This window comes from Urocitellus parryii, chromosome 5, assembly GCF_045843805.1.
Source record: "Urocitellus parryii isolate mUroPar1 chromosome 5, mUroPar1.hap1, whole genome shotgun sequence".
Lineage (NCBI taxonomy): Eukaryota > Metazoa > Chordata > Mammalia > Rodentia > Sciuridae > Urocitellus > Urocitellus parryii.
Genome location: NC_135535.1, coordinates 141,889,884 through 141,909,242, shown reverse-complemented (window position 1 = coordinate 141,909,242; position 19,359 = coordinate 141,889,884). Strand labels below are relative to the sequence as shown.

The window sequence follows — 19,359 nt, the reverse complement described above, 5'->3', positions numbered from 1 at the left end:
AAATCTTAATACATTTGTACATATATTTTTGTAACAAACATTAAAAATTAATTTTTAGGTAATTAAACTAATAGCCACATTATGTAATCAACTTTTCAACAATGAACTTTTTTTTTTTAAGACAAAAGACCCAGAGCTTCACCTTTTTCTGAATGATTACACATCAGTCTTCACTGTCACGCAGACTGGTGTCACTCGCTACCTCACCCTGCTGCAACCAGTGGACAGGGAAGAACAGCAAACTTACACATTTTCGGTAAAAAATTTCATATATATGCATGTAAATGTCTTCTGTCAGTTTGAAATGGAAAGAGATGTCTGGTTAAAATTGACAGGGTCTATGATTTGAAGAGAAAACCTCAATATTTCAGGTAATGTTGAAGAAAATATCAATTGCAAAAAATTCTTCATATGTATCTCACCTTTTTCAGTATGTAAATTTGTGTAGCTACATTAATATTTTCCCCACAAAAGGAAAACACTTCTTCAGTCTTCACCATACACTAAAAATTAATAATATAAACTAGAATTCACCAAATAATCCTGTCATAAACTTTTTGTTGTATTTTCAATTTTGTCATAGGGTTAGGCTAGTAATTCTCAACTGAGGATATTTTTTTTACATTCAGAGAATGTTTTGTAACATATGGAGGCATTTCTGGTTGTCACAACGGAAGGGAGTGCTACTGGCCTCTAATGGGTAGATACAAAAATATGGCTCTGAAAATCTTATGACACACCGAACACCCCTTACCAAAAACTATCCAGCCCAAATGTCAATAGCATGGAGAAAACATGGGTTGGGGTTGATTAATCAAGGTTTGGGAGTGAATATTATTAAAGTTGTGATTGCACATATTTATTATGAAGTAGAAACACAGACACACACACACACACACGGACTAGTATAATAAGGTTAAGAGATAAATACAGATCTAAAAACTATGTCAGATCCTTCAAAAAAGTGTAAGAAAAGATGAACAGATAACAGATGCAAGTTATTGAACTTGGGATTTCTTTCTGGACAGGCCTACACATCAAAAGACTGGAACTTCTAGAAAATCTTATTTAACAATTAGTTATGTGTCTAAACCTTATTAGACACATAGTTGATTCCAGAAGCCATTCTCACAAGAATGGATGTCTGATACTTATAGAATTGATTTTGATTGTCACGCACTCTCAATTATTTTAAGTGGAGAAAAATCAAGGAGAACCCCTTTTATTACACATTTATAGAACACTAATATATATATACTATAGTTATTAACAATGGATCAATTTTTAAAATTTTTGGTATATTATATTTTGAATTCCTTTTTCCATCATGCTTACAGTCTTTCCAAACTTGTTTTCTGTTACCAAAGTGTTCTGCAACCACTACCCCACCACAGTACAAATGAAAGAAATAAATATACAATAGGTCCTTGAAAATGACACTATCAGAGAAACTAAATTAATCCAATAACACATTAACAATTATTGAGTTTTCAAATTTTTAATAATGTAATTATCACTAGTAACAAATGTTAATGAGCCTTTTAAAATTATCATTTTGTGAATCTCTAGAATATAATGTAACATATCTAATGTACCAAATTTTCTTGTCTGATAAAAACAGGTTAACTAAGAAAGTAACTATTGTATCTAACGGGAAAAAAAGACAATATGAAAATAGTAGAGACTATTAGATAAGAGGGAAGGGTGGAGGAGTAAGAGGGAGAGCAAGGAGGAAGAATGGGGGCAGGGATATGAGCCAACTATGTTATTTTCATGTACAGATATGCTGCAGAGAAACTAATTGTTCTGTATAATTAAAATGCTCCAGTAAAAAAGTAGGTATTATATTGTAATATTACACAATATTATATTTAAAATACCTAAACATGAAGAATATTTCCAATTAGTTTTTAAGGATTATTTTCTATTTAGCTCTAAGGAATCAGTAATGTTATTGGTTCACTTTAAGGCTCCAAGATATTATGCATATCCCCTTATTTAAAATGTGCTTGCAGTGGAATGTGTTAAAAGTAGAACAGGATCCTTAATAATTTCTTTTTAGTACATTAAAACACTTGAATATATGCGTATATATTTTTATTACTTCCTTTCATCAACAAAACATCTTAGCACCCTTTTAAAATTGTAAATCACTTATTAAAAACTCATTAAGTTGTAAGAGTGGATTCTGTACTATTTATACTTGCATGAGTTCTCCATTAAGTGTATTTTTCTTCCTCTAAAGATAACAGCATTTGATGGAGTACAAGAAAGCGAGCCAGTTATTGTCAATATTCGAGTGATGGATGCAAATGACAATACTCCAACCTTCCCAGAAATATCCTATGATGTCTATGTATACACAGACATGAGAGCGGGAGACAGTGTCATACAGGTAAGTACCCATATGATGTAAGGATATGCACAAAGCAGTTATTTCCACGATCATTGCCCACTGTATTAAGAAATCACTTAAGAAATAAAAATGAGGGCTGGGGCTGTAGCTTAGTGGCAGAGCACTTGCCTAGTATGCATTGAGGTGCTGGGTTCAATCCTCAGCACCACATTAAAAAATAATAATAATAAAATAAAATAAGGGCATTCTGTCCATCTAAAACAAAAAAAAATTTAGAAAGAAATAAAAATGAATTTCAGACTTATGTGGCTTAATTTAGCTAAAATGACTTTAAATTGATGCTCACTTTTCAAGTAAATATACATATATATGTCTACATGGACTCTAAAGTAGAATGAAGTCATTATTATAAACAGCTATTTGACTTGTTTGTATTTGATTTGAAATAATTTAACTGTTTTACACATTTATTTTAAGGGCAGGATTGTAATTAATTCATTTTTATGTCAATAGAAACTATATCCATAATCCTCTCACATATCAAATGATTTATATAATGAATGATTAATAAATCTTTATTTGAAAATGAAAGAAAGGAAGGCCAACATACAATCAAGAAATAAGTGAAAGAAAATATGAATGAGTGAGAATTTATAAATGCACTGGGCTTTATTTGTAGTTAATTGATGGACTAAGAGAATTACATTTTTCTTTATGAGATAATCTACCTTAGGTAGCCAAATTATAGTCTATACAAATAAAGGAATGACAATTATTTTCGTGTTCTTGTTTAATTAAACCTGATACTCTTCTCTATAATGATATAATTGGAAATAAAACTAAGTTTATATAGAAAAACAGCCAGCAGGGAACTAGAAAATGTAACTAAGAAAACGATCATAATTATGTGGTGGAACTGTATCTCAAAAACGTTTGCCTTAAGGGATCAAAAGCTTTTTTCTGATATTTGAAGGCTACAAAAGTTAATTTCCCTTATGGATTACTTTATAAAACAGATCTTGCTTTGCATTTAAAGATTTACATTTTATACATTTTCCTGAATTATGCAGATATAAATTGTTGTTTGTTTCTGTCTGCCTGCATTTAAAAAAAAATATTTAAAAGTCAAGAAATTAAACTTTATAATTAGTATTTTTAATGTTATTCCTGGTATGAGGTAAATGAATGTTTGGCTATCAATCATCCTGCAGGAGCCCAGAAATAAAATGAAATGGATTTCCCATTGAGAGAAAAAATTAAAACAAAGCACAATGGTTTAGAACTGTGATTGGCAAAAGCCCTTTTAGGGTCATGACATTGGTTGCTATGCTACACTCCCTTCTGCTCATTAACCTCACTGACCCCAAAGAAGATCAATTAGTTTTCTTTTTGGTTAGTAATCTTAAAATCAAAAAGAGTGAAAATATTAGAAACGAGGGTGATAATGAGCACTCTACAGAAAACAGAGGGTTGGATAACATGTTTTAATTATTGTAATGTCATTCTCAACATATGCATGAGATTATTTTGGCCTGATGTGAGTGCACACTAAATTCCTGTAGTCCACTATTTTCTTACTACAAAAAAACTGTTATTGTCCATAGGAAGTGGATAGATTTGTCACAAACATGTTACCAGGTCCTTGTTGAAAACTATAAGCTATAAATTATACCACTGAGTTTTTGTATATCTCTTATGCTCGATTATTGTGAAAAGGACCAAAGTGATTCTGATTTTTATATGTGAGGAATTGAAACTAAGATAAACATTATCTTAAAGCAGCACCTTTACTCCCATATCTGAAACTGTAACTGGATTATTAGCCTTTGTATAAACATTTCTCACAGATGAAGCTCTGGAATGCAACTATCACTGATTCTTCACCTCAATAACAAAATTATCTAAATTTGTCAATCAATCCCAGTGCCAACATATCTGTAGTTGTCTCTTTGTTGTCTGTCTCTTCTGTCTGTGTCTATCTATCTAATCTGGATTTGACTCATATCACACCACTAACGTCATATAAAATCATATATAATGTTTGTCTATTCTTTATGTATCAAACTCAAAAGCATTTCTCATTCATTAATCTATTTGAAACTTATGTGGATTCTCAAATTTATCGAAAACTCCCTTAGTTCTCAAGCTACATCTCTGCAGGCTGAGCCATGTTATTGTTGTTGTTCAATTCTCATGCTTTGAATGTTAATATTCCTCTAAAATCTGCTTCTAGCTCTCTCTTTCCTCTACTCCAAAATTTTCATGTAGTACCTCTATATATACCCATGTCACTCAAAGTGACATTCCCTCTGGTAACCCTGTCCTGAGCATTGAGCTGACATCACAGAAGTCTGTTGAACTTGACCATGCAGAGTTTTGACAAGCACTTCACACTGTATATACCCAAGAGAAGTTAACTAATCCATTAGCTTTCTGGCCTTCTTTGGAGGTGATTATATTATGAAGCACCCCTCTAGTCCTTAGGAGATGTAGTTGTATTTGCATCCTTCACCTACTGCATACCTTCTTATTATTTTTCAGATTATGAAATTTCTATCTTCTTATAACCCTAAGGCAGTATTACACTAGTTATAGTACTCATGTTGTGCATTAAATCTTAGACTCCCATTCTACCTGTCTGCTACTATATATATATATAGAGAGAGAAATACCTTTTCTTCCCACCTGATCCATCGTGCGATTCTACTTCAAAATATATCTGTCATCATTGTCTTTTATTTTATTTATAAAGGACTTTATTTTTAGAGAAACTTTGAGTTCACAACAAAAGTTATGGAAGGTACAGAGTTTTCTGATACATTCCCTGCCTCCCCTGTTATCCACACCCTCTACCAGAGTGGTTCATTTGACACAACTGATGAGCTTACACTGATATTTTTTAATCTTTCGAATTCTGCAGTTTAGATTAGTATTTACTCTGGGTATTTTGCAGTTTCTATGTTTTTACTAATGCATCCTAATGTGCATATAATATTATAGTATCATACAAAGTAGTTGCACTGCCCTAAAAATCCTGTGCTTTCCCTTTTCAGTCCTCCCCCACCACTTCTTGACAACAACTGATTTTTTTTTACTGTCTGTATGGTTTTGCCTTTTTCAGAACAAGATACAGCAGGTACCCTTTCCAGATTGACTTCTTTCACTTTATAATATGCATTAAAGCTTTCTCCATGTCTTTTCATGGCTTGATAACCTATTTATTTTAATGGTGAATGAAATACATTATCTCAATAATATCACAGAATGTCTATTCCTTCTCTTACTGAAGAATATCTTTGTAACTTTCACTTTTTTATCAATTATCAATAAACCTACTATAAATGTCTTATGCAGTTTTTAAGCAGTAATATTATCAATTCCCTTCTGTAAATAACATGGAGTAGGATTTCTGAAATGTATGCTAAGACCATGTTTAGTGTTTATTTCTAATTTTTTATTGGTTCTTTTTGGTTTTACATGATAATAAAATTTATTTTGATATAATTATAAAAGCATGGATTATAATTTGTTATAATTCAGTCTCCAGGGTCTCTCTTTCCCTCCTTTCCTCTCACATTCTATTCCCTTCCATCTACTCTACTCATCTTTCTATTTAATTATACTTTTTAAAAAATTAATGTTAGGCTGAGGTTGTGGCTCAAGTGGTAGCACGCTCGCCTATAATGCATGAGGCACTGGGTTGGGTTCTCAGCACCACATAAAAATAAAATAAAGATATTGTGTCCACCTAAAATTAAAAAAATAAATATTAAAAAATTAATGTCTTGTGGTTGTACATAATGGTGAGATTCACTGTGCTATATGCATTTACATATATACAGGAATGTTAGGTCCAATTCATTCTACTATTGTTCCCTATCCCATTCCTTCTCCCTTCCCTTCATTCCCCTTTGTCTTATCCAAAAAACTTCTCTTATCTCCCCCCACTTTATTGTGGGTTAGCCTCCACATATCAGAGAAAATATTTGACCATTGTTTTGGGGGGGGATTGACTTATTTCATTTAGCATGATAGTCTCCAATCCATTCATTTACTGGCAAATGTCCTAAAGTCATTCTTCCTGAGAGCTGAGTAATAATCCATTGTGCATATGTACCACAATTTCTTTGTCCATTCATCTGTTGAAGGACACCTATATTTTCTCCATAGAATAGCTATTGTGAATTGAGCTATTATAAACATTGATGTATCACTGTTGTATGCTGATTTCAAATTCTTTGGATATATACCAGGTCATATGGTGGGTTTAGTCCTAGTTTTTTTGAGGACACTTCATACTGTTTTCCAGAGTAGTTGCACCAATTTGCAGTCCCACAAACAATGTATCAGTGTACCCTTCCTCCCACATTCTCACCAATATCTATTTTTACTGATATTCTTGATAATTGTCATTCTGACTGGAGTGAGATGAAATCTCAATGTAGTTATAATTTGCATTTTTTTAATTGCTAGATATGTTGAACACTTTTCATATATTTGTTGATCCTTTGCATTTCTTCTTTTGAGAATTGTTTATTTCCTTTGCTCATTTATTAGTTGAATCATTTTTTTGATGTTAAGTTGTTTGAGTCCTTTATATATCCTAGATATTAACATCCAATCTGAGAGACAGGTGCAAAGATTTTTCTTCCATTCTTTAGGCTCCTTCTTCATGCTCCTAATTGTTTCCTTTGCTGTGAAGAAGTTTTTTATTTTGGTGCCATTCATTTATTTATTTCTAATTTTATGTCTTATACTTTAGAGTCTTGTAAGAAAGGCAGTTCCTGAGCTAATATGTTGGAGTGTTGGGCCTACAATTTCTTCTAGTAGTTGCAGGGTTTCTGATCTAATTCCTAGGTCTTTGGTCTACTGTGAGTTGAGTTTTCTGCAGGGTGAGTCATGGAGTTAAATTTCAATCTATTACATATGGATTTTGAGTTTTCCCAGCACCATTTGTTAAAAGGCAATTTTTCTCCAACATTTTTGGCAACTTTGTCTAGTTTCAGATAACTTGTATCTATGTGGGTTTGTATCTGCTTCTTCTATTCTGTTCCAATGGTCTTCATGCTTATTTTGATGCCAGTACCATTCTGTTTTGTTATCACAGCCCTATAGTATAATTTGAGGTCTAGTAGTGTGATGTTTTCTACTTTGCTTTCTCATTAAAGATTGCTTTAACTATTTTGGGTCTCTTACTTTTCCAAATGAATTTCATAACTGATTTTTCTATTTCTGTGAAAAAAGTCATTGGAAATTTAATAGAAATTTTCATTGAACAGTATAGCACTTTTGGTAGTTTGGCCATTTAATTTGGTAACAAGCTGCAAACTATATTCAAAAGTGTTTGTATCAGGGCTAGGGATTTAGCTCAGTTGGTAGAGTGCTTACCTCATATGCATAAGGCCCTGGGTTCAATCCCCAGCACCAGGAAAATAAAAGTATTTGTGCCATTTTGCATATATATCATAATTTTTTTCTAAGTCCATGACTGTCATAAATTTCAATGGTACTCTGATAGACAGTAAGTTTATTTCACAGTATTCTACATTGCATTACTCCAAATGATTATTCTGAAACTAAACCAGAGCAGATCCCCATCCTTCTGGAAACTCTGATAAATGTATGGTTCAAATTCCACACATAACATCCAAGAACATCAGCCAAGAATAGTCAAACATTTTTTCCAACTCCTTCTGTACTTCTCCATGTTATTGACTTTAAGAGCATATAGAGTTTTGTTTTGTTTTATAATGGAATATCTTTCATTTTGTATAACTATTGACATCTTGCTCATGTTTTAATGTATTATTAAAGTTTTACTGTTATTTCTTCCAACTATATCTCTCATATGTTTTATTAAATTGTTAACTTTCACATACCCATTTACCTTATAGTACAATAAATCTTTTTTTTTAATTTGTGCAATACAGTTTTACATAATTTTGGAAAATTCATTTTGACCTAACTTTGCAGGCACAGAATATAATTCGTTCCAATCAGTCCCCATTACTTCCCTTTTCTGTCCTCCCTTCCCTACATCCTTTCTCCTTTCTCTACTGTTTTTTTCTTCTCTTTATATGTAGTTTTTTTAAAATTAGTTTACTATAGATATACATAAAGTCTTCTTATTTTCCTGGTGCTGGGGATTGAACCCAGGGCCTTATGCATATGACCTAAGCACTCTACCAACTGAGCTAAATCCCTAGCCCTGATACAAACACTTTTGAATATAGTTTGGCAGCTTGTTACCAAATTAAATGGCCAAACTACTTGAATGTATATGATGATAATTGATTCAGATTTCCAGAGTTTATACATGTTGTGGTATATTCATATATGGACATGGGGTAATTTGATCAGTTTCATTGTGCAATTCTTCCATTTTTTGTCTCTTCTCCCTCTTCCTCAATTCCTTTCTTCTACTCCAATAATCTCTTTTCTATTTTCATGGGATTCCACCCCACCCTCTTCTCTTTCCTCCTCATTTTAATCTAGCTTGTGTAAATGAAAGAAAACATTTGACCTTTGATTTTCTGAGTTTGGCTTATATCATTTACCATGATGTTCTCTACCGACCTATAAGTTCTTTAGGACAGGAATTCTTAAAGGCTTCTAATTGCCAGTAGTTTGCAAAATAGTATATAATATATAAAATGGTATATAGTATATAAAATTGCAAAATTGTATATAGTAGGGATCTGCCTAATATCAATTTAATTTAATTCCCTCAAAGCAGCTTCAGTTTAGAAAGAACCTCATTCTAGATATGTGTTCTCTTTTATTTCAGACAGAATTTGCTCTGTCATAAAGTATTGTCTCACATGGCTCTTTATTACAATGATCTCTAATTTCACATCTTCAGGCAAGGTACATCTTCCTGCTTTTATTATGGATAAATATTTTAAATTATAGATATTTGATATATGTCCTTAATTATGATTTATCATGGATCATGGATTATTAGAGCTAGAAATACTTTGAAATTTTTTTTTCACAATCTAGTTTTTTAGAAAAACTTGAATGTATATGATGATAATTGATTCAGATTTCCAGAGTTTATAAATGTTGAAACTTATGTTGAATTTAATCTAAGAAAATAGAATTAGGAACCAGACTTGCTCATTGTGTTCCCCGCTGTCCTTTGCACTCTTACATTGTTATAGGGCTGGGGCCTTCTAGAAAACTGAGGCAAGGGAGGGGCTTCCCTTTCAATCCTACTTCTTATGATCATTTTAGAAAGATTTCAGACACGTCACTCAGAGTAACAGACCTGAATTTATTAGAAGTGATGGTGTCCCATTCCCTGTGACAAAAACACTTAGGGTTACTTCAGGGGAACTGGGCTGAGCAAAATAACCACATAAGAGACAAAGATACCTTTTTCTTTGGGGGGTCCTGTGACGGCTCTTCTGACCTTAAGGGTCTGCAGAAAGAGGGAGCAAGCAAGGGAGCAAGTGCTGACCCCTTTTATTGAGGAGAAGCCATTCCAATAAGGCAAGGGGTCAGGTTTTAAGGGGCTGAGTCTAGCTTCCTGATGTCTGCTGTCTGCAAGTTGACTGACATCTAGGAAGGCCACACCCAAGGGCAGAGCAAGAGAAGGGAACACACAAAGGGCATTTCCATGGAACATTCTATCCCAAACAGGGCAAGGGGTTACATCACAAAGGAACAAAGGAACAGGTGAGCATAGCTGGACCCATGGGGCTGAAAGGATATGCCTACACATGAAGACACATTTTGTGACATTTTGCGACTTCCAAGATCGGGGCAGCCATCTAGGACCACTTTGATGTGGCCAGAGCACTAGAAGTGACTGACAGAACCTGACCAATCAAGAAAGGAAAATGCTGGTCACATAGCATGATGGCCTCCCACAGGATGGGATGAAGAAAAGGGGACAGTCTTAAGTGGGGGGGGGGGAGCGGGGCTCTCAGACAGGAGAGAGATAGCATGCCTCTTTTGTCTTTCAGTTTTACTGAGATTCTCACCCAGGTCAACCTCTTGACTTTTCACTGACAGCAGGATGATATTAGACTTTCAAGTTCCTATTGCCATGATCACTTTAGGTGACTCTGGCCCATGGTAACCAATTCTAATTGGAATCTGTACAAACTTTGCATTCAAGAGGGAATTATCCTTATTTCCCTGAGCTGCTAAGTGGTCTGTGAAAGGGTCTCAAAATTTCCATTTCATGGTAACTTGTATACTTATTGGAATTATTTCATGCATGCATTTCTCCTGCAGATAACAGGTGACTTACTAAGGAATATAAAAAATCATGTCAACTGAAGCCAGGCCACAGATAAATTACTGTTTTTTTTTGTTTTGTTTTGTTTTTTTAATTTATTTTTTAATGTTGGTTGTTCAAAACATTACATAGTTCTTGATATATCATATTTCACATTTTGATTCAAGCTGGTTATGAGCTCCCATTTTACCCCGTATACAGCTTGCAGAATCACATCAGTTACACTTCATTGCTTTACATATTGATAAACTCATGTCTGTTGTATTCTGCTGCCTTTCCTATCCTCTACTATCCCCCCTCCCCTCCCCTCCCCTCCCCTCTTCTCTCTCTACCCCCACTACTGTAATTCATTCCTCCCCCTTGTACTGTTTTTCCCTTTCCCCTCACTTCCTCTTGTATGTAATTTTGTATAACCCTGAGGGTCTCCTTCCATTTCCATGCAATTTCCCTTCTCTCTCCCTTTCCCTCCCACCTCTCATCCTTGTTTAATGTTGGTCTTCTTCTCGTGCTCTTCTTCCCTAGTCTGTTCTTAGTCACTCTCCTTATATCAAAGGAGACATTTGGCATTTGTTTTTTAGGGCTTGGCTAGCTTCACTTAGCATAATCTGCTCTAATGCCATCCATTTCCCACCAAATTCTATGATTTTGTCATTTTTTACTGCAGAGTAATACTCCATTGTGTATAAATGCCACATTTTTTTTTATCCATTCGTCTATTGAAGGGCATCTAGGTTGATTCCACAGTCTTGCTATTGTGAATTGTGCTGCTATGAACATCGATGTAGCAGTGTCCCTGTAGCATGCTCTTTTTAGGTCTTTAGGGAATAGACCGAGAAGGGGAATGGCTGGGTCAAATGGTGGTTCCATTCCCAGCTTTCCAAGAAATCTCCATACTGCTTTCCAAATTGGCTGCACCAATTTGCAGTCCCACCAACAATGTACAAGTGTACCCTTTTCCCCACAACCTCGCCAGCACTTATTGTTGTTCGACTTCATAATGGCTGCCAATCTTACTGGAGTGAGATGGTATCTTAGGGTAGTTTTGATTTGCATTTCTCTGACTGCTAGAGATGGTGAGCATTTTTTCATGTACTTATTGATTGATTGTATGTCCTCCTCTGAGAAGTGTCTATTTAAGTCCTTGGCCCATTTGTTGATTGGGTTATTTGTTATCTTATTGTCTAATTTTCTGAGTTCTTTATATATTCTGGATATTAGGGCTCTATCTGAAGTGTGAGGAGTAAAGATTTGTTCCCATGATGTAGGCTCCCTATTTACCTCTCTTATTGTTTCTTTTGCTGAGAAAAAAAAACTTTTTAGTTTAAGTAAGTCCCATTTGTTGATTCTAGATGTTAACTCTTGTGCTATGGGTGTCCTATTGAGGAATTTGGAGTCCGACCCCACAGCATGTAGGTCGTAGCCAACTTTTTCTTCTATCAGATGCCGTAAAAAAGAAAGCATGTTGGAATCATCACAGTGGGCCCATTTCATAGAATTAGTCCCTTCAGTTCATTTTCTCACCACTCATTCCTGCCAGTTCTCTGTTAACATGACTTTGGACAGTTTAATCTTCTCTTCATTTAAAATTTAAATGTATTATTTACCTTAGGCATACAACCCAATATTGTATATATTTATGGGTTACCATGTCTTTTCTGAATCTCACAAGAGTGTTGTAAATATTAAATTACTATGTTATAAAAACTACTATACATGTTCACATTGCATACGACATCTTTTATATGTCATCTCATTATTATTATACCATTCTCATTAACTATGTGGAATATTCATGATTGCCAATATTCCTTGCTACCATATCTGTGAAATCTCCTTGTGTCACATATTTTATTTAGTTTTTTTGTGGAGAAGACATGATCATAGCATTTTTTTTTTGCAATTTTTTTTTTATTGGTTGTTCACAACATTACAAAGCTCATGACATATCATATTTCATACATTAGATTGAAGTGGGTTATGAACTCCCAATTTTATCCCAAATGCAGATTGCAGAATCACGTCGGTTACACATCCACAAGTTTACATAATGCCCAATTAGTAATTGTTGTATTCTGCTACTTTTCCTATCCCCTACTATCCCCCCTCCCCTCCCCTCCCATCTTCTCTCTCTACCCCATCTATTGTAATTCATTTCTCTCCTTGTTAATTTTCCCATTCCCCTCACAACCTCTTATATGTAATATTGTATAGCAATGAGGGTCTCCCTTCATTTCCATGCAATTTCCCTTTTCTCTCCCTTTCCCTCCCATCTCATGTCTCTGTTTAATGTTAATCTTTTCTTCCTGCTCTTCCTCCCTGCTCTGTTCATAGTTGCTCTCATTATATCAAAGAAGACATTTGGTATTTGTTTTTTAGGGATTGACTAGCTTCACTAAGCATAATCTGCTCTAGTGCCATCCATTTCCCTGCAAATTCTATGATTTTGTCATTTTTTATTGCTGCATAGTACTCCATTGTGTATAGATGCCACATTTTTTTTATCCATTCATCTATTGAAGGGCATCTGGGTTGGTTCCACAGTCTAGCTATTGTGAATTCTGCTGCTATGAACATAGATGTGGCAGCATCCCTGTAGCATGCTCTTTTAAGGTCTTCAGGGAATAGTCCGAGAAGGGCAATAGCAGGGTCAAATGGTGGTTCCATTCCCAGCTTTCCCAGGAATCTCCAAAATGCTTTCCAAATTGGCCGCACCAATTTGCAGTCCCACCAGCAATGTACAAGAATACCCTTTTCTCCACATCCTCGCCAGCACTTGTTGTTGTTTGACTTCATAGTGGCTGCCAATCTTACTGGAGTGAGATGGTATCTTAGGGTGGTTTTGATTTGCATTTCTCTGACTGCTAGAGATGGTGAGCATTTTTTCATGTACTTGTTGATTGATTGTATATCCTCCTCTGAGAAGTGTCTGTTCAGGTCCTTGGCCCATTTGTTGATTGGGTTATTTGCTATCTTATTGTCTAATTTTTTGAGTTCTTTGTATACTCTGGATATTAGGGCTCTATCTGAAGTGTGAGGAGTAAAAATTTGTTCCCAGGATGTAGGCTCCCTATTTACCTCTCTTATTGTTTGTCTTGCTGAGAAAAAACTTTTTAGTTTAAGTAAGTCCCATTTATTGATTCTTGTTATTAACTCTTGTGCTATGGGTGTCCTATTAAGGAATTTGGAGCCCGACCCCACAATATGTAAATCATAGCCAACTTTTTCTTCTATCAGGCAAAGAGTCTCTGATTTGATATAAAGGTCCTTGATCCATTTTGAGTTAACTTTTGTGCATGGCGAGAGAAAGGGATTCAGTTTCATTTTGTTGCATATGGATTTCCAGTTTTCCCAACACCATTTGTTGAAGATGCTATCCTTCCTCCATTGCATGCTTTTAGCCCCTTTATCAAATATAAGATAGTTGTAACTTTGTGGATTAGTCTCTGTGTCCTCTATTCTATACCATTGGTCCACCCGCCTGTTTTGGTACCAGTACCATGCTGTTTTGGTCACTATTGCTCTGTAATATAGTTTGAAATCTGGTATCGCTATACCGCCTGATTCACACTTCCTGCTTAGAATTGCTTTTGCTATTCTGGGTCTTTTATTTTTCCATATGAATTTCATGATTGCTTTATCTATTTCTTCAAGAAATGCCTTTGGGATTTTGATTGGCATTGCATTGAACTTATAGAGAACTTTTGGTAATATCGCCATTTTGATGATGTTAGTTCTGCCTATCCATGAGCAGGGTATGTTTTTCCATCTTCTAAGGTCTTCTTCTATGTCTTTCTTTAGGGTTCTGTAATTTTCATTGTATAAATCTTTCACCTCTTTTGTTAGGTTGATTCCCAAGTATTTTATTTTTTGGGGGGATATTGTGAATGGAGTAGTTGTCCTCATTTCCGTTTCAGAGGATTTGTCGCTGATATACAGGAATGCCTTTGATTTATGCGTGTTGATCTTATATCCGGCCACTTTGCTGAATTCATTTATTAGCTCTAATAGCTTCTTTGTAGACCCTTTTGGGTCTGCTAGGTATAGAATCATATCATCTGCAAATAGTGATAATTTAAGTTCTTCTTTTCCTATTTTCATGCCTTTAATTTCTTTTGACTGTCTAATTGCTCTGGCCAGTGTTTCGAGGACTATGTTGAACAGAAGTGGTGAGAGAGGGCATCCCTGTCTTGTACCAGATCTTAGAGGGAATGCCTTCAATTTTTCTCCATTCAGAATGATGCTGGCCTGTGGCTTATCATAGATTGCTTTTACAATGTTGAGGTATGATCCTGTTATCCCTAATTTTTCTAGCGTTTTGAACATAAAGGGATGCTGTACTTTGTGGAATGCTTTTTCTGCATCTATTGAGATGATCATATGGTTCTTATTTTTAAGTCTATTGATGTGGTGAATAACATTTATTGATTTCCGTATATTAAACCAGCCTTGCATCCCAGGGATGAATCCTACTTGATCATGATGTATAATTTTTTTGATATGTATTTGAATCCGATTCGCCAGAATTTTATTGAGGATTTTTGCGTCAAGGTTCATTAGAGATATTGGTCTGTAGTTTTCCTTCTTTGATGTGTCTTTGTCTGGTTTCGGAATCAGGGTGATGTTGGCCTCGTAGAATGAATTTGGAAGTTCTCCCTCTTTTTCTATTTCCTGAAATAGCTTAAAAGTATTGGTGTTAGTTCCTCTTTAAAGGTTTTGTAAAACTCTGCTGTATACCCATCCGGTCCTGGGCTTTTCTTAGTTGGTAGTCTTTTGATGGTTTCTTCTATTTCCTCTATTGTTATTGGTCTGTTTAGGTTGTCTATATCCTCCTGGCTCAATCTGGGCAGATCATAGGACTCAAGGAATTTATCTATGCCTTCACTGTCTTCTATTTTATTGGAGTATAAGGATTCAAAGTAATTTCTGATTATCTTCTGTATTTCCGAAGTGTCTGTTGTGATATTGCCTTTTTCATCCCGTATGCTAGTAATTTGGGTTCTCTCTCTTCTTCTCTTTGTTAGCATGGCTAAGGGTCTGTCAATTTTATTTATTTTTTCAAAGAACCAGCTTTTAGTTTTGTCAATTTTTTCAATTGTTTCTTTTGTTTCAATTTCATTAATTTCAGCTCTGATTTTAATTATTTCTTGCCTTCTACTTCTTTTGCTGTTGTTTTGCTCTTCTTTTTCTAGGATTTTGAGATGAAGTATGAGATCATTTATTTGTTGGTTTTTTCTTTTTTTGAGGAATGAACTCCAAGCAATGAATTTTCCTCTTAGAACTGCTTTCAATGTGTCCCATAGATTCCGATATGTTGTGTCTGTGTTTTCATTTAACTCTAGGAATTTTTTAATTTCCTCCTTGATGTCTTCTAAAACCCATTGATCACTCAGCAACCTATTGTTCATTCTCCAGGTGATGCTTGATTTTTCCTTTCTTCTTTTATCATTGATTTTCAGTTTCATTCCATTATGATCAGATAAGATGCATGGTATTATCTCTACCCCTTTGTATTGTCTAAGAGTTGCCCTGTGACATAGTATATGGTCTATTTTTGAGAAGGTTCCATGTGCTGCTGAGAAAAAAGTGTAGCTACTTGATGTTGGGTGGTATAGTCTATGTATGTCAATTAAGTCTAGGTTGTTAATTGTGTTATTGAGTTCTATAGTTTCCTTATTTAACTTTTGTTTGGAAGATCTGTCCAGTGGTGAGAGAGGTGTGTTGAAGTCTCCCATGATTATTGTATGTTCGTCTATTAGACTCTTGAACTTGAGAAGAGTTTGCTTGATGAATACAGCTGCACCATTATTTGGGGCATATATATTTATGATTGTTATGTCTTGTTGGTGTATGGTTCCCTTGAGCAGTATGAAGTGTCCTTCTATATCCCTTTTGATTAGCTTTGGCTTGAAATCTATTTTATTAGATATGAGTAGGGACACTCCTGCTTGTTTCCACGGTCCATATGAGTGATATGATTTTTCCCAACCTTTCACCTTCAGTCTATGTATATCTTTTCCTATCAAATGCGTCTCCTGTAGACAGCATATTGTTGGGTCTTGTTTTTTGATCCATTCTACTAGCCTGTGTCTCTTAATTGGTGAGTTTAAGCCATTAACATTTAGGGTTATTATTGAGATATGGTTTGTTCTTCTATCCATATATGTTTATTGATGTTACTAAACCTGATTTGTTATCCTCTTTGACTACTTTCCCCCCTTTACTGTCCTACCTCCCATTGTTGGTTTTCAATGTTGTTTTCCGTTTCCTCTTCCTGTAATGTTTTGCCAAGGATTTTTTGAAGAGATGGTTTTCTAGCTGCGAATTCTTTTAACTTTTGTTTATTGTGGAAGGTTTTAATTTCATCTTCTAACCTGAAGCTTAATTTCGCCGGATACACGATTCTTGGTTGGAGCCCATTGTCTTTCAGTGTTTGAAATATGTTATTCCAGGATCTTCTAACTTTCAGAGTCTGTGTTGAGAGATCAGCTGTTATCCTGATTGGTTTACCCCTAAATGTAATCTGCTTTCTTTCTCTTGCAGCTTTTAAAATTCTCTCCTTATTCTGTATGTTGGACATTTTCATTATAATGTGTCTAGGTGTGGATCTCTTATGATTTTGCACATTCGGCGTCCTGTAGGCTTCTAGGATTTGGGATTCTGTCTCAATCTTCAATTCTGGGAAGTTTTCTCGTATTATTTCACTGAATAGACTGTTTATTCCTTTGGAATGGAGCTCTGTGCCTTCCTGTATCCCAATGACTCTTAAATTTGGTCTTTTGATATTGTCCCATATTTCTTGGATGTTCTGCTCATGGTTTCTTAGCAGACTTGCTGAGCTGTCTATGTTCTTTTCCAGTTGAAATACTTTGTATTCATTGTCTGATGTTCTCTCTTGTAAGTGATCTACTCTGCTGGTAGTATTCTCAATTGAGTTTTTAAGTTGGTTTATTGTTTCCTGCATTTCTAGAATTTCTATTTGTTTGTTTTTTATTACCTCTATCTCCCTGTGAAATTGATCTTTTACTTCCTGGATTTGTTTGTCAATGTGATCTTTCATTGTCTGATTTTGCTGTCTCATGTCTTCCTTGAGACTCCAGATCATCTGAAGCATATATATCCTGAACTCTTTATCTGATATTCCATCTGTTGCAGCTATTACCTCTTCTAAAGTTGAGTTGACCTGCATTGCTTGTGGTCCTTTCTTTCCTTGTCTTTTCATACTGCTCGCGTTTCTTTCTGCTTGGTACAACTGTTGTGTTTTGAAATTCACCCCCTATTTATTTATGTTGCTCTTGTATAGTTGAAAAGTCTCCCTTGCAGGTGCGGGCGGCGGCTGTGCCCCTACTCCAATTGGGGTGACGTGTCTACCACGCTGGCGGCTCTCTGGGCCTGTTCCGGGAGTGGAAGGCGGCTCTGCTCTGTCCCTATTCCGATTGGGGTGTCGTGACTACCATGCTGGCAGGTCGCTGGGCCTGTTCCGGGCGTGGGCGGTGGGCTTGGCTGGCGGGATTCCACCTAATGGCAGTCCCTAACCTCCCTGCTTGCTAATTAATGGCTTCTCTGAGGCGCCACGCCTTCTGTAGCTGCAGGGCAGGCCGCGCGAATCAGTTGGCCTGGATCTCCGGGGTCCTGCTGCTGGCTGTTTTGATGTTGCAAGCTGTTGGAGAGTGGTGGTGTATTCTTCAGCTTTCCCGGATGGTGGCCGCTGACTGCCTGGATGGAGTGTCCGCTGTTTTGATGTTGCACTCTGAAGGAGAGTGGCGGTGTATCCTTCAGCTTTCCCGGATGGTGGCCGCTGACTGCCTCGGTGGAGTGTCCGCTGTGGGGGATGGGACTGTACCGCTTCCTTCCCCTTCTGAGATCCCGTGCTCAGTCCAAGGGTCCGTGTGGGCTTGGCTGGTGGGATTCCACCTAATGGCCTTCCCTAACCTCCCTGCTTGCCAATTAATGGCTTCACTGAGGCGCCACGCCTTCTGTAGCCGCAGGGCAGGCCACGCGAATCAGTTGGCCTGGATCTCCGGGCCCTGCTGCAGGCTGCTGGGATCCCTGGCACTCTATCACTTTGATTTTTTCTGCTTGCCCCTCCCCCAGCGCTGGCTAGCCAGGTTTCCTTTTGGCTGCTACTGGGAGGAGGGGTTGGAGGTCAGGTGTCTCTGGTTTCCCCCTAGTCTGTATGGAGGCTCAGCTTGATACTCCCTCTCCCGGCAAGCCTAGGAGAGATTTTATGCGAATTCCCGCTGTCTGGGGGGGTGAGCTGAATGACACCGACCTGTTTTGATGTCGCACTCTGAAGGAGAGTGGCGGTGTATCCTTCAGCTTTCCCGGGTGGTGGCCGCTGACTGCCTCGGCAGAGTGTCCGCTGTGGGGGATGGGACTGTACCTCTTCCTTCCCCTTCTGAGAATCCGTGCTCGGCCCAAGGGTCCGTGTGGGCTTGGCTGGTGGGATTCCACCTAATGGCCTTCCCTAACCTCCCTGCTTGCCAATTAATGGCTTCACCGAGGCGCCACGCCTTCTGTAGCCGCAGGGCAGGCCACGCGAATCAGTTGGCCTGGATCTCCGGGCCCTGCTGCAGGCTGCTGGGATCCCTGGCACTCTATCACTTTGATTTTTTCTGCTTGCCCCTCCCCCAGCGCTGGCTAGCCAGGTTTCCTTTTGGCTGCTACTGGGAGGAGGGGTTGGAGGTCAGGTGTCTCTGGTTTCCCCCTAGTCTGTATGGAGGCTCAGCTTGATACTCCCTCTCCCGGCAAGCCTAGG

The 19,359-nt window shown here is 36.8% G+C and overlaps 1 protein-coding gene across 1 annotated transcript in view; it reads left to right on the top strand.

Annotated features, from left to right (window-relative positions):
* LOC144255073 (protocadherin-15-like) overlaps positions 1–19,359 on the top strand; it is a 435,746-nt gene that overhangs the window by 152,651 nt on the left and 263,736 nt on the right. The window contains 2 exon segments of the mRNA XM_077799104.1: positions 122–256; positions 2,246–2,395. Coding sequence (XP_077655230.1) covers positions 122–256; positions 2,246–2,395 — 285 coding nt within the window.